This window comes from Pezoporus flaviventris, unplaced genomic scaffold, assembly GCF_033815535.1.
Source record: "Pezoporus flaviventris isolate CSIRO_AGI_PZ_B2104156 unplaced genomic scaffold, CSIRO_AGI_Pfla_v1 ptg000013l, whole genome shotgun sequence".
NCBI classification, from domain to species: domain Eukaryota; kingdom Metazoa; phylum Chordata; class Aves; order Psittaciformes; family Psittacidae; genus Pezoporus; species Pezoporus flaviventris.
In genome coordinates this window covers 33872501-33885649 of record NW_026892561.1, presented here as the reverse complement: position 1 = coordinate 33885649, position 13149 = coordinate 33872501, and the positions used below count along the sequence as shown (strand labels likewise).

The window sequence follows — 13149 nt, the reverse complement described above, 5'->3', positions numbered from 1 at the left end:
GTTTGTTTCTTCTTTTTTTTTTGTTTGGCTTTTTGTTTTATTTTTTATTTTGTCTTTTCGGGAAGATGCATAGAACAGAATAATTTTTTTTTTAAACAAATTCTAGATTAACTTGTTTCATAGGCAGTGTCTTTAATTGGTAACTTTACTGAATATGCAATGAGGAAGTAGTTATTGTTGCCTTAAACGCAATTTTCTTGAGCATTTACTATTTTTTTTGTACAGTTTTTAATTAATTTAGACAGGGATGGATCCTCTCAAATACAAAAAGACGATGTTTCAGTGTGGTGCACTGAGATGTGTATTCTTGGAGTATTCACAAAACATCATTACATAACTTGTTTAATGTGCATAGACAGGTTGAAAAGATCCTCAACCAAACAAAACAGGCTTGGTGTGATTTTTATTTTTTTATTTTTTTTATTAATATCGACAGACTGAGGGCCTGAAGGAATAGAGGAAGTGAATGGACACCAATGTATCCAAATATCTCATTTTGCCTAAAAGCAAGTGCCGGCCGATAAATGCCCATAAAGGGATTTCTTTCTTAAGCCCCATGGATTTTTTTTTTAATTTTTTTTTTTTTTTTTACAACTTTTTGTGTGAGTTAGAAATGAAAACCATTCATCTACTGCCCCAAAGAACGGCCTTATTGAATGGAATAACAGTGTAATGTACCATTGAAGGCAGGATTGAAAGTGATTATCTTGTTAACTCTTGACAGTTACCGCCAGCTTGAAATAGAACTGGCAGGCTTGATTTGCAAATGAATTAGAGCTTTTTCATTTTGTGCCAGGATCATCTTTTTATATTCTGATATGACAGATGCTATGTTCCATGCTTTTGTTTTTCGGTTTTATACTTGCAAATAAAACCCAAAAGATTATGATAGTAATTTTATTTGCATCTTTTCTCTAGGAGTTTATTCTTTGTCTGGAAGTTTTTAATCTTATATTTTTCAAAAATTTGTTTAAGAATAGTATTGTTCCTACAGAATAAAATTTCATTAGGTTAAGTACAGTAGTAATTGGGTGAATGAGGAGGATTTAGAAGCTTTCTGAAAATGGAAAATTGATTGTACTCAAATTGTTTTATTGCTTAGAACATTTAAATTTTCTCAGTGACTTAGATTTAATGTTCTTTAGTCCTGAGAGTTGAGTGCAGCTGAGGAGAATACCAGTTTTTTAAATATTTATCCTAACAGTATGCTAATAGAAATACATGTGTAATTAGTTTCCAACTTAATGCTGATAAAGTGTGTTTATATTCTGCAGTCATCCAAACACAGATGGTAAGGTGTTAGGTATGATAATTATTGTGCACTCTTTATATGTTCCTCATTAACCTGTAACACTCTTTACTAGTCCGGAGAGTTTTTACTATAGTTATGCTTACCAACATTAAAACTTGCTCTGCTTTGTTTAATATTCAGTGCAGCCTTCTGTGCATTTACACTGCTGGGCTTTTTGCTACTTTTGTAATCTATTTTGTACTTTGAGGCTAATTAGCAACACTTCCTACTACCTCTAATGTCCATTATGGAAATGTTTTCATACACTTTCACCTACAGGATGTGTTTTAATTGAATACCTACTAAATAATATTACAGAAAAGGTAAAACAGGCCAAAGTTGTCTAATTTATTTAAGACTGGTTAACAGAGACAGTGACATTCCAAAGACCGAAGCTTAATTGCTTATGTTTGCTAGGAATGCAAACGTTTGTTAACAAGGTTTTACTCTTTGTGAAGGGAGCCCTGTGCACAGCACAGGACAGAAATCCTCCCAGCCAACCAAAATCCAGGGGAAGTGTGTGGGGGGGGTAACCCAACAAAAAACCTCCAAGGACTTACGTGTTCTAAGGTGCTTTGAATTGCCAGCTTTATCTGAGGAATGCCTTGAATTGAAAACCAGGATCAAGAAACCTGCTTTGATAATTTATGGGATTTCCATATCTGACCTGAAGTCTTGGCTCATATTTACCTGAGAAATACTTATGCAGAAAAAGGGTTTGGTCGTTTTTGTTTTTCATTGTTTTCTTTTTTTTCTCTTGTTTTGTTCCTTTTTTTTTTTTTCTGTAGGGTCTATTTGAAAATATTAATTCTGTCAACACTGTCTATTCCTCTGTCTTTCCCTCCTGCTCCCCTCTTCCTCGCCTCCCCCCCAGTTTAGTTTCAGTGTTTATTTAAATTGCATGAAATCTTGAATTTTACTCTGTGAGTCAGGGTTATCTATCCTCCCCCCCCCCCCGAATATTTAATAAGGTCTCTTGGGTACTGATTTTTCTTCTCTCTAGGATAACATATTATGGAAATTGTTTCACCTTGTGTCCTATTTAAAGTCCCTGGTTTTAGCATGATTCAATTTACCTTGCATTATATTCTGCTGAGTTCTTCAGCAGCTCCCAGTTATTCTTTATGTGTTTGTGTGCGAGGGTAACTTCTGCTTTTCTTCCTGCTTTTGATAAGTGACCTTCATATGTTCTTCTTGAATCTTTGTTACATTTAAATTTGTTGGTAATTGGCCAAACTTCCTACTGTTTTTTCCCGAGTGAATAAATTATTTGGATGACCGGAGCGAGGGAGCCACAGAGCACTTCACCACCAGCTTTAGAGTGTTTACATTTCAGGATCACTTCCAGATCATTTGAATCTGATATTAAGTAAGAGCAAAACAACATTCCCTACATTTTCAAGAATATCATGGATGCTTTTCCTAGCAGAGTATATGATTTCCTAACCATTTGCTCTTTTAGTTCAGTTTGCTCTGCACAAAAAATTAGAAAGAGAAGCATAAAATTACTAGTTTAGTTATATCTCATCTTGCTGAGCTCTTATGTGCAAAAGAAAATTCTCAGCTAATATTTTATTTGGTTTCTGAATGCTTAGTGCCATCAGAATAACAGCTGGATTGCTGGTGTTTCTGCTGGTGTTTCTTCTCACCCGTAGCCTCTCTGATGTTGGCATCACACTGCTAAATTATTTTCACTGATTTATTTTGTAGTAATTTTATTGATTAATTTGATCTCCAGTAATTGAACAAAACAGGATTTTAGATAGAAGGAGCCACAGCTCTTAAAGCCGTTACAACTGTGAAGGGATTGTGAGGTTCATGTAGTACTGAGGGTCTTTCTGTAACATGCATAAGTAGTAGATTGCAAAGATTTTTATTTTAGTTATTGGCAGTATGGTTTGCATACATTATTTGGCTACTTTCAAAAAACAATGAAGTGTTATTCTTTCATCTTTGTATAGGAGAGACAGGAGGGAATAGCTTTCTTTTATGGGTTTCTCTTCTTTCTTTTTGTATGTTCCCTTTGACGTCAGTTCCACTTATGGTTACAAAAACAGAGCCTTACTTTTCTTTATAGCCGAGAGTAGCTTAAGTAGTAGTTTTGAAGAGCAACGTGTTTCTTGGAGTTCTGTTTCTTCACATTACGTAGTCTTTGCCAGCAGTTCTGCCAGACCACTGGTGTGATATTAGACCAGCTTGTCATCAGAAGTCAATAGGAATTTACCTGTTCAATCAGGACTATCAGAACTGTCCCCTTGAAGGTAGTATTGAAGGAGAGGACAGGCATGGGGCTTAGATTTTTATGTAATCTTTGTTGTGTCTTTCAAAGCCTACTGAAATAAGTATCTATGGTCTGAAGTCAGATTTGGAAACATTAGGCTATAATTTTACAGAAAACACAACAATATAAAAACCCTATAAAATTTAGTGGAATGTGATGGGGGTACCCATTTCTAAAAACTGTGTCCAGGACACTTTGACTCTGAAGATGAAATTCAAGCTAGTTCAGGGAAAAACTTCAAATATGTAGTACCTTCTGAACAGTCACTGTGCAAATATAATAATTGTGTGATTTTATTCTAGTTGCTGCTGACAGAAAATACTTTTTTCTATGCTAGGCTTTTGTTTTTTTCTGGAATTGAGCAAAGGCATGATCTGGCAATGACTATTTTACTCTGGCTGTTCTGTGAGCTTAAAATTAGTTGGTGAAGCTATTACAGAATATAACATGTTTTAAATGTTTGCGTAAGTGCAGCACAAAATGGTGATAAGGTCACAAGCGCATCGTACAGGCTAATCATTCAGTTGTGATTAAGTTGTGTGTATGAGCCCACACAATGTCTTATTCCAAAATGTGCATGTGAGATAAAAGTTAGAAAAACCGTTAAAAGCTTCAAGACCCCCACTCTAGCAGGTTTTGCATTATATGTTTATACTCCTTTGTGTTGCTTGTATTGGTGAGTGTTTAATATATTGTTACCTGCTGAAGTTCATAAAGAAGCTCTGAAGAGATTCAGCTCTTTATTTTAAGGTCATTTATCCAGAATACAAGTGGGGATTGATAACATGCAAAAGAAAATAGTGTGCTACTCCAAGAAAGACCTGTGGGGAAGGCCATTACATGACAGTAAGCAGAGAAGCATGTTAATGTGAGGATAAAGAACAAGAAAACATGAAGTTGTTCCAAGAACATCTTTAACTGTGAGGCTCTTAATCCATGAGGAATACTGGGACAAAAAAGGGATTAATTTAAAATGATACTTGGCACGTTATTGAAAGGATTAGGTGATGTGATTGTTGATTGATCCAAGAAAATTATTAGGGTGAGAAAATCTATAAAAATTATCTGTAACCACTTGGCATAATGCTGCCTGATAAACAACGTTAACATGTTGGCATTCATGAAGAGTGGAGTTAAAAGGCCTTTATTTGAAAGTGTAGTGCAGCCTGACCCGAGATGCTATGTATGACCTTTTTCTTTGCAGCTTATAGTTAATTTTGTGGAACTGGAGGGGATTCTGCCAAAGGCCTTGATAATGATGAGATGATTTATTTATTCATTTGGCTTCTGAGGAGATAAATCAGGTATTGGGACTGTTTAGCGTGGCGTTCAGGTCACCAAGACAGTCTGGGGCTGGAGCACTTGCCCTGGGAGGGAACCTGGGGGACTGGAGGAGATGGCTCTGAGGGCACTTGACAGCAGATGTACAGCCTGATGAGGAGGGAGGTCACTAAGACTTTTGACTAGATAAAAGGGAAGATGCTCCTGGTGAAGACATTTAATCATAGAATCATAGAATCGTTAGGGTTGGAAAGGACCTTAAGATCATCTAGTTCCAACCCCCCTGCTGTGGGCAGGGACACATAACGCTAAATCATATCACCCAAGGCCTCGTCCAGCCTGGCCTTGAACACTGCCAGGGATGGAGCATTCACAGCCTCCCTGGGCAACCTATTCCAGTGCCTCACCACCCTAACAGAAAAGAATTTCCTTCTTATATCTGACCTAAACTTCCCCTGTTTAGTCCCCTGATCATCCTTGTGGCCCTTCTCTGGACTTGTTCCAACAGTTCCATGTCCTTTTTATGTTGAGGACACCAGAACTGCACACAATACTCCAGGTGAGGTCTCACAGGAGCAGAGTAGAGGAGCAGGATCACCTCCTTTGACCTGCTGGTCACTCTCCTTTTAATGCAGCCCAGGATATGGTTGGCTTTCTGGGCTGCAAGCGCACACTGCTGGCTCATGTTCATTTTCTCATCGACCAGCACCCCCAAGTCCTTCTCCGCAGGGCTGCTCAAATCAGCAAGAAAAGTTGCCCAAGGAGGCTGGATAAAACCCTGAGCAGCCTGGTCTGGCCTTAGACCTGACCTCCTGTGAGCAGGCTGTAGGGCTACAGACCTACAGAGAGTCTTCGACCTGAATTATCCCATTTTATCCAGAGTTACAGATAATCCATAGAATTATTCTATGGCCTATGGATTCTAACAGAAAAGCTATAGCAAAGAATAGTATTAACTACAAATATAAGGAAAGTATTGAGTTGATAACAACTTGAGAGGAAATTAAGAACAAGACTGGTTAGTTTTCATTTGGAATACGTTCTTGAAATTGCAGAATACTCCAGCAAGTGCTAGTGAGTATTCTTAGTTTAGTTTACTGGCAAACGAACTAGCACTAATAAGTTAACACTATCTCAACTGGTTATCCGTGCTGTGGTTTTCAGTAATTGAAAAGCTAGGTCCACTTGCTTAATGGAATACCTGGCTTGGAATACCTGACCTTGTTACAGGTCCCTCATAACCATGATTCAAATGTAGCTGCATTTTTTTCCCCTGGCATTACCAAAAGCTAACATGGATTAGCATGAGAATTACTATCTTTAATGTACAATTTTAAAATATATATATATGTGCATCAGCTAGTATTTTACAGCACAAAGACTTGACTGTAGTGGGGAAACGCATTTCCAGAGCTTCTCTGGTGGAAAGTATTAAGACTCGGGAATAAAACCAAACTTGCCTAACAAACCAAAAGAATAAATGTGGTGCACTGGGCACAGGAGGAAAGGAAAATAAGTATCTTGTTGGGAACTGTGTGGTGTAAAAATCGAATAAAACATTAATACTTGATAATGATATAGAATTAATGTAACTTTCTTACGGCGTTCCTTTATAGAAGTATTATAACACTGGATGTGCATAAAACTGCCCTTGACTTTTGTTTGTGGTGTTTTACAGTATGAATGATTAAGGTATTTGGTAGACGTCTAAGGTTATGTGTTGAAACGAGCTGTAGCAACAGATCTGATTTTGCATAGCACAGAATTTGAAATATAGCATTAACAGGAGTATTATTTGTATAATTATTTTTTAACTGGGAAGATAAAATTATGCCCTGGCTTCACTAGTTGTCGCCATTGATTGATGCACGGCCGCCTCCAGCTGGAAGGAGAATTTCATTGGAAGTGACAGGTGCCACAGGGTTTATTTAGGACAACCTCAACCTTGTCCTGGTTAGTTTGATAATGTTTGCCTTATGTATGTTCAACCGCTGTATTTCCTGCGTTAGAGCCTTGCGTTACACCAATATTGCTATCTGTGCTGCCTCAACTACAAATTGGATGAACAGCCAGTGACACTTTTTCAATATTATTGCATTAAACCAAGTGGATTTTGATTGATAACCTAATATTCAACTAATGCAAAACATCAATCATGGCAAGTATATTAATTATTTAATATTGCAGTCTAATTCAGAAATCGATGTGCTGCATGAGGGAAAGGGAAACTTACTGTTCCCAGAAGACCTAAGACAGGGAATGATTAAAAAAAAAACCCAACCCTGCTGTACTCTTGTGTGTTAGTTCGATACAAATCTTTATTCATTTGCCAATAATCTCTTCGCATTTTCCACTTCAGGACCTTTTTTATCAGTTTTGAGACCTATAATTGAATTAAGTCTGCTTTCAGCACAGGGAAAAAGGAGCTGCACAAATATTGATGAAGTCATGACACGGATGGCGCGGGAGACAGAACACTAACAGGGCAGGTTTTATACCAGTAGTTGGGAGCATCTGTATCTTGGATCCTGCTTCCAAAGTAATTTAATTATTTAAGGTCATTTAGCACCTCAAAAATAGACGTGCAAGATTATTTCTGTTTAAATATTGTCTGAACACAATAAAAAGTTCTGGTTTGAGAATATAGAATAGTTGTGTAAGGAAAGTGCATCTTTTTCTCCATCTTTTTCTCTTGCTTCATTCATGATACATTCAAGTAGAACAAAGGTACATAGCAGACTTTTTTGAAAGCTTTATAAAATCATAAATAAAAACTGTGTGAAAAGTCCAAAATACTGTACAGCAAGGTGGTAAAATGCATACTTTAATGTAGCTTTATTCAGTATCTAGTAAAATTTCATACATATAATCATTTTTTGGTGTAACTTCCCATTATACCTTTCCCAGCCTGTAGCAAGTGCTAAAGAGAATGGAAGCCTCATTCTCACACACTTAGAGGAATGAGGAATTTGGTTGGGTCTCTTGCTCCTGTAGTTTGATATTTTTGAATAATTTGTTGAAAAAAAAATAAAATAAATACATATTACACTGAAACCCTTGTGGGGTGGTTTCTCCTTGTTTGCCATTGTTGTAGCACATCTTCCTCAAGAGGTACAGTTACATTTCTTGGAAGCAGGTGGAACCTGAAGTCGACGAAAGCAGACACTAGCCTCCTTATTTAGTAGCTTGGGATTTAAGGATTTTAAAATTTGTTTTGCTTCAAATTTCTTTCAGGCTAATTTTTTGTATGTATCAGGATTTGTTAAGGAATAATTTTCACTCTGAATTCTCCTTGCTTTTCAGTGTTTTTACTCTGATAAATTGGTCCATTTTTTTCGCAGCTGTCTTTATGCAACATTACTTCTCATTTTCGTATCTGTGCATTTGTATGTTTTTCAGCTGTCAGGAGTCAAGTGCAAAGTTTCACTATGATTGCCATGACCTTGTTAGTTGTTATACAATTTATTCAGTCTGTCACCTTTGTAAATAGTCACAGAGTTTTATTACTGAAGTAGTGGCAAAACAGAACCATGACTCACTGAATGTGGATTTGATAAATTGCATTCTGTATGGTCTTGTTTTATTATTTTCAGTATGAATAGTGGAATAATTATGTTAAAAGTGTTGTTTTTAAATGCCTGTCCTTTTGCATGGCTGGAGTTTATAGCAATTTCCAGGCAGGTAAAATTTGAGGTTTTAAACCTGTAGCTGTGCATTAGGTTAATTAATATAGTTAATACTTTTTAGGTGTTGCAGTGATTAAGATATTAAAAGATTTTACATACTCAAGAAATTACATCACTTTGACATTTCTGAGTTAAACATAAATTGTTGTAGACAAGGGTTTAGCAACTATTTAGAACTTTTGTTCTTCTCTTACAGGGACTCTGGAAACATCAAAGCTGGATTAGAACATCTGGTAAGTTTTAATTTTCTCTTGAACATTTGCATCATCTTTGATATCTGCATTCCAAATGAACACTTTTGAATGAGCTTTGAATACCTTGAATTGAGAAAGTCAACCATTTCCCAGAGGGTCAGCTTACTGTTATTATGTGAAGGCACTTACATTTTCATTTATCTTACCATTTCAAGGGAATTTTAATTTTTTTAAATTACTTTTTTTGATGTAGAGATGAAATGAAATGGACTACAATCCTTGGATTGATGATTGTCTTAATTATAAACAAAAATTGTTTGGTGTTGGATTTTTGGCATATCCTGATCTGAAAACAACAAACTTGTGATTAAAAAAAAAAAAGACACACACACCACCAAATATTGCATGCATAAATATGGTACATGTTAGTAATTTGCAGTCTTTGAAAGAAGTGCATAGCTTTGTTTTGTTCTCTTGTCTTTGCTTTATGAATAATGTATTGACTTAAATTCCATTCAGTGCTGCAATAGAAAATAATAATTGAGGTGCAAAATATTTTTGGTTTAAGTAAGCATATTAAAACCGCAAGTTATGGCAAAGCATACTTAACATTAAAAACTAATCAGTTGATCAAAACTGGAAAAAATACAATATTGTCACAAGTCTGAAACTCATTGAGCCTAGGATGCTAGTATCAGCAATCATCAGAGCATTAAGTAGTTCATCTTAACAGATTTTTAAATCCCATTAAATCAAAATATTTGATATTAATGGCATGTATATCTCAGTACATCATGGGAAGTGTTTAAATTAATGTTTAATTTTTTTATATAGAAATATTATATACTGTTCTATACGCGTGTTAAAGTAATATCATAGTGTATTGCAAGAACATTTGAAAAAAAGATTGCTGTTCTGTTGTTGCTTTTGATTTTGGGAGTCACTTGGGAAATATGATTTGTAGGAGCTTGTGTACCAATATCTTCTTGGAGTAACAGCAGGATGAAAAGGATGTATATTCCGGCATAGTTGTCAATAGTTTCCCCTTTATAATGGTGGCATATTAAAAGTTCCATTGCAACTAGTACTTTGAATCTGTAAATAGAATAAATAGCTGAGTGTTATGAATAGTTCTTGGAGCAGTTTGAAAATTAATCTTGTTTGCTAGTTCCATTGGTATCCTGCATGCTAGTTGAATCTCTTAAATTTTTAAAATGTTTCATTCCTCTCTAGTGTCAGGTAGTTGTAATCTGATGGGTTCAGAGAATTTTTCTAATGCATTATAAAGATGCTGTAGTCTTGACAGATGACCATGATGGGTACTTTTTCTAAATTGGGAGTGCTGCGATAGTGAGAGCTGCGGGTCTGATTTATAATGTCACCTTACCCCGGCAGGTGAGGGAGAAGAGGCTCGGTGGGTTTTGCGTAGTGGGAATAGGTGGACCAGGAGTGGGGTGCACTGATTTTAAGGGCTTCTCTGGGATTTGTGGAAAATGAGCTGGAAAGGTTCTCTGCAGAGTAATGCTGCCTTAACTTCTTCGCAGGGTAACTCGCTATATATTGGAATAAAAATTTAACTTCATTAAATGTGTTAGCTGCTTTGTATTTCTCTGAAAGATGTGTCAAAACCCTCCAGGTCTGAGAATTCTGTGATTTTAGGGAATGGGTACTCTGTGAATGGGTACTCAAGGAAATTAACTGTTTCCCAAGACACCCAGAGATGGGAGTATTCATGCTGGAAACTGTTGTATAGCTCAGCATTTTCAGATAGGTTTTTATAATTGACTTGGTAATCTGTTATCTAATCCCTTTGGTAAAAAGGGGTGTTTTACAGTTTGGGATATAATCTTTATGGGGTCTGTATGTTCCCATTTATCTGTGTGCATATCCCATTCAATTGATTGAAGCATATTTCACTGCTTACCCATGTTTCAGTAGATCCTGCCATCCTGGTATCTAGCATCTAGCAACACACCAGAGTGAAATAAAGTAGTATATCAACTGTTGTTAAAAATAAAAAAGGTCCTTTACAACCCTAACCATTCTACGATTCCATGATTTGGAAATGCTTCCAGTATAAAAACATGCTCTTATAAACAGAAATACTGGTTTTGTAGATTGGAGAACTATCCAGCAGGTCCATGTGCCTGTTTCTTGATCAGTGAGAGCTGGCCCTCCTGGAGGATGTGTGCCAGTTGCTGCTGCTGGGTGGAAGGTCTATCTGGTCTGACTGCCTTTCCATGTGTGTGCCACAGCTGTACTCCTTGCTGACCACCAGGACTTAGGTCAGCTCAGAAGCATTTATTCAAAGAATTTGGGTGGTTATTTGCTGAATTACTCAGCAATTCCTTTCTGAATAACAAATTTTAACAAACTGGTGAAACCTTGTCATAGAGGATTATATATCGGCAGCCCTGAATAGGTCCTGTTTTCTATTAATAGCTCTTCCTAATAAGAAACATGGAGCCTTCCTTGTGGTTTATTCATTAGAGACGCCTCATTTGTGTCTTTTATATAACATTTCAAAGCAATAACCTGCTTGTCCTTGTGGTCAAGCAGCAGAGTCTCTCCGTTTTAAATGGTGAAGGGCAACCTGTCATTAATAGCTTGTTTAGCCCATCAGCGGTTTGTAAGAATATAGTTATTGTCTGCCAAGAATGCAGGCACTCCCCATGTTAATCAATAACCCCCAACAGGTATGGATCACGCTCTTGTGAAGCTGACTGTCGCAGTGCTTGTGCATAGCTCTGCCAAGGACGCTGCTGGAGATCACTGTTTACACTTCTAATTGCATAATGTCTCATAGGTAGCATATATTGAGGTCACTGATTCATAACTAATATTGCTTAACTCTGTCTGGCAGCTCCTTGGGGTTTTTAAAGGGATCTTTGTTAGAATAATTTAAATAACCAACCAGCCAACAAACAAAAAATCAAACAAAAAAACCCAATAACCAAAGCAACACCCCCCAAAAAAAGAAAACACAAGCAAACAAAAAAAAAAAAAGGGCCCTCTTTTGTCCAGAAAGTGTTAATATTCATTTACTAGGCATCACTATCTTTTTCTTTGCAGCTTGAGTTTAGTGGTTGACCTCTCACTGATTTCTACTAGCTTAGTTTCAGACTTCTGGTGGTTACAGCTCAGTGGTCCTAGGATCACTACTGGACAATGTCTAATAGAATTGTTGGCTTTCTAATGAGCTATAAAACCAAGCAGCCAATTATTTGTGTTCACAAACAATTAATTAACACTCTTAATATGAGTAATTATGTTTATCTTGGTATCCTGGCAAAATTCCATGCTGGTCAATTATATTCTGCAAGCTTGAATTCCCTCTTAGTGAAGAAGCATCAGGCTGAATAGATGGTTGGGTTTTTTTTTCCTATTGAAATTCTATTTCATTGAAAATGAGATTTTTTTCCCCACAACCTTTTATATATATATGTATATATGTGTGTCTGTGTGTATATTACTAAATATTCCTTTCTCACATGCCCTTTCATAAAACGCTAATCATCAAAACCTGAAAAAAATTCCCTTGGAAAAGCACCATGATGTTCCTGGAGTTGTAATTTTCAAGGCGCATCTCCCATTCTTAGTTTCTAACCAAACTCCCCTCCTGGGTGATGTCACTGGTGAGGAAGTGATCCTCTAGAGAGGCCAGCTTTAGTCCAGGAGATAAGAGGCAGCATTAGAGGAGAGCTAGACCATGGATAGGGTACAGTAATGGCAATTTAGTGTGGGATTCACTTTCTGTGAAATCTCCCCAGCCTGGCACAAGAATAGCCATATGGGCAGTGTGCACAAGTGGTTGCCTGAACTGTATAACTTACTTCCTTTTTTTTTTTCCCAGTTGAGCAATGGGATTAGTATATCCCTATGATGGGGCAAGAATATTTAGCCTGGAGCCACCTACTTAAGGAAGCAGTTGTTTAGAAAGTTTTCTAAAGAAGGGGCATTATCATGAAATAAAAATGTGCAAGTAAAATCTTTTTCTGTCATCAAGAAGGTAATCAGATTTTTGTAAGGGAAATAGTGCTGAAAGGTGCTAGTGATATAACGCTTGTAGGTCTTAGTCTGTAGCTTGTGATGTCATGAGAAATGCCGATCTATTTCTTTTCTCATTCCAGTCATTCATGTGTCTCTCATTTACTGCATGGGTACAGAGTTAAGGCATTTTACGTATGAGGTGGTTTGCTTATAGTAGCTCTTAGAATGGTGACAGGTTTGCTGTTTGTTCAGGCAAACATTAAAATTGAAACTTCAACTTGAATCTTCTTGATAATTTGCTTCCGAAGAGGTGGTAGAATAGATACATAGGTAACTCCTTTTGGAGTGTTAGGTGTACAAGCACAGCCGCTGATCCTGTCTTCCTTTTGCATTGAGCCCAAAAAGTCATTGACTAGCATGAGTTTA

General features: G+C 36.8%; 1 protein-coding gene across 5 annotated transcripts in view; it reads left to right on the top strand.

The window, feature by feature from the left end:
• Positions 1-13149, top strand: part of RSRC1 (arginine and serine rich coiled-coil 1) — a 169679-nt gene that overhangs the window by 64907 nt on the left and 91623 nt on the right. For all 5 annotated transcript variants that reach the window (XM_061452654.1, XM_061452650.1, XM_061452652.1 and 2 more), the window contains one exon: positions 8736-8772. In XM_061452654.1, coding sequence (XP_061308638.1) covers positions 8736-8772 — 37 coding nt within the window. The remainder of the gene's footprint in view (positions 1-8735; positions 8773-13149) is intronic.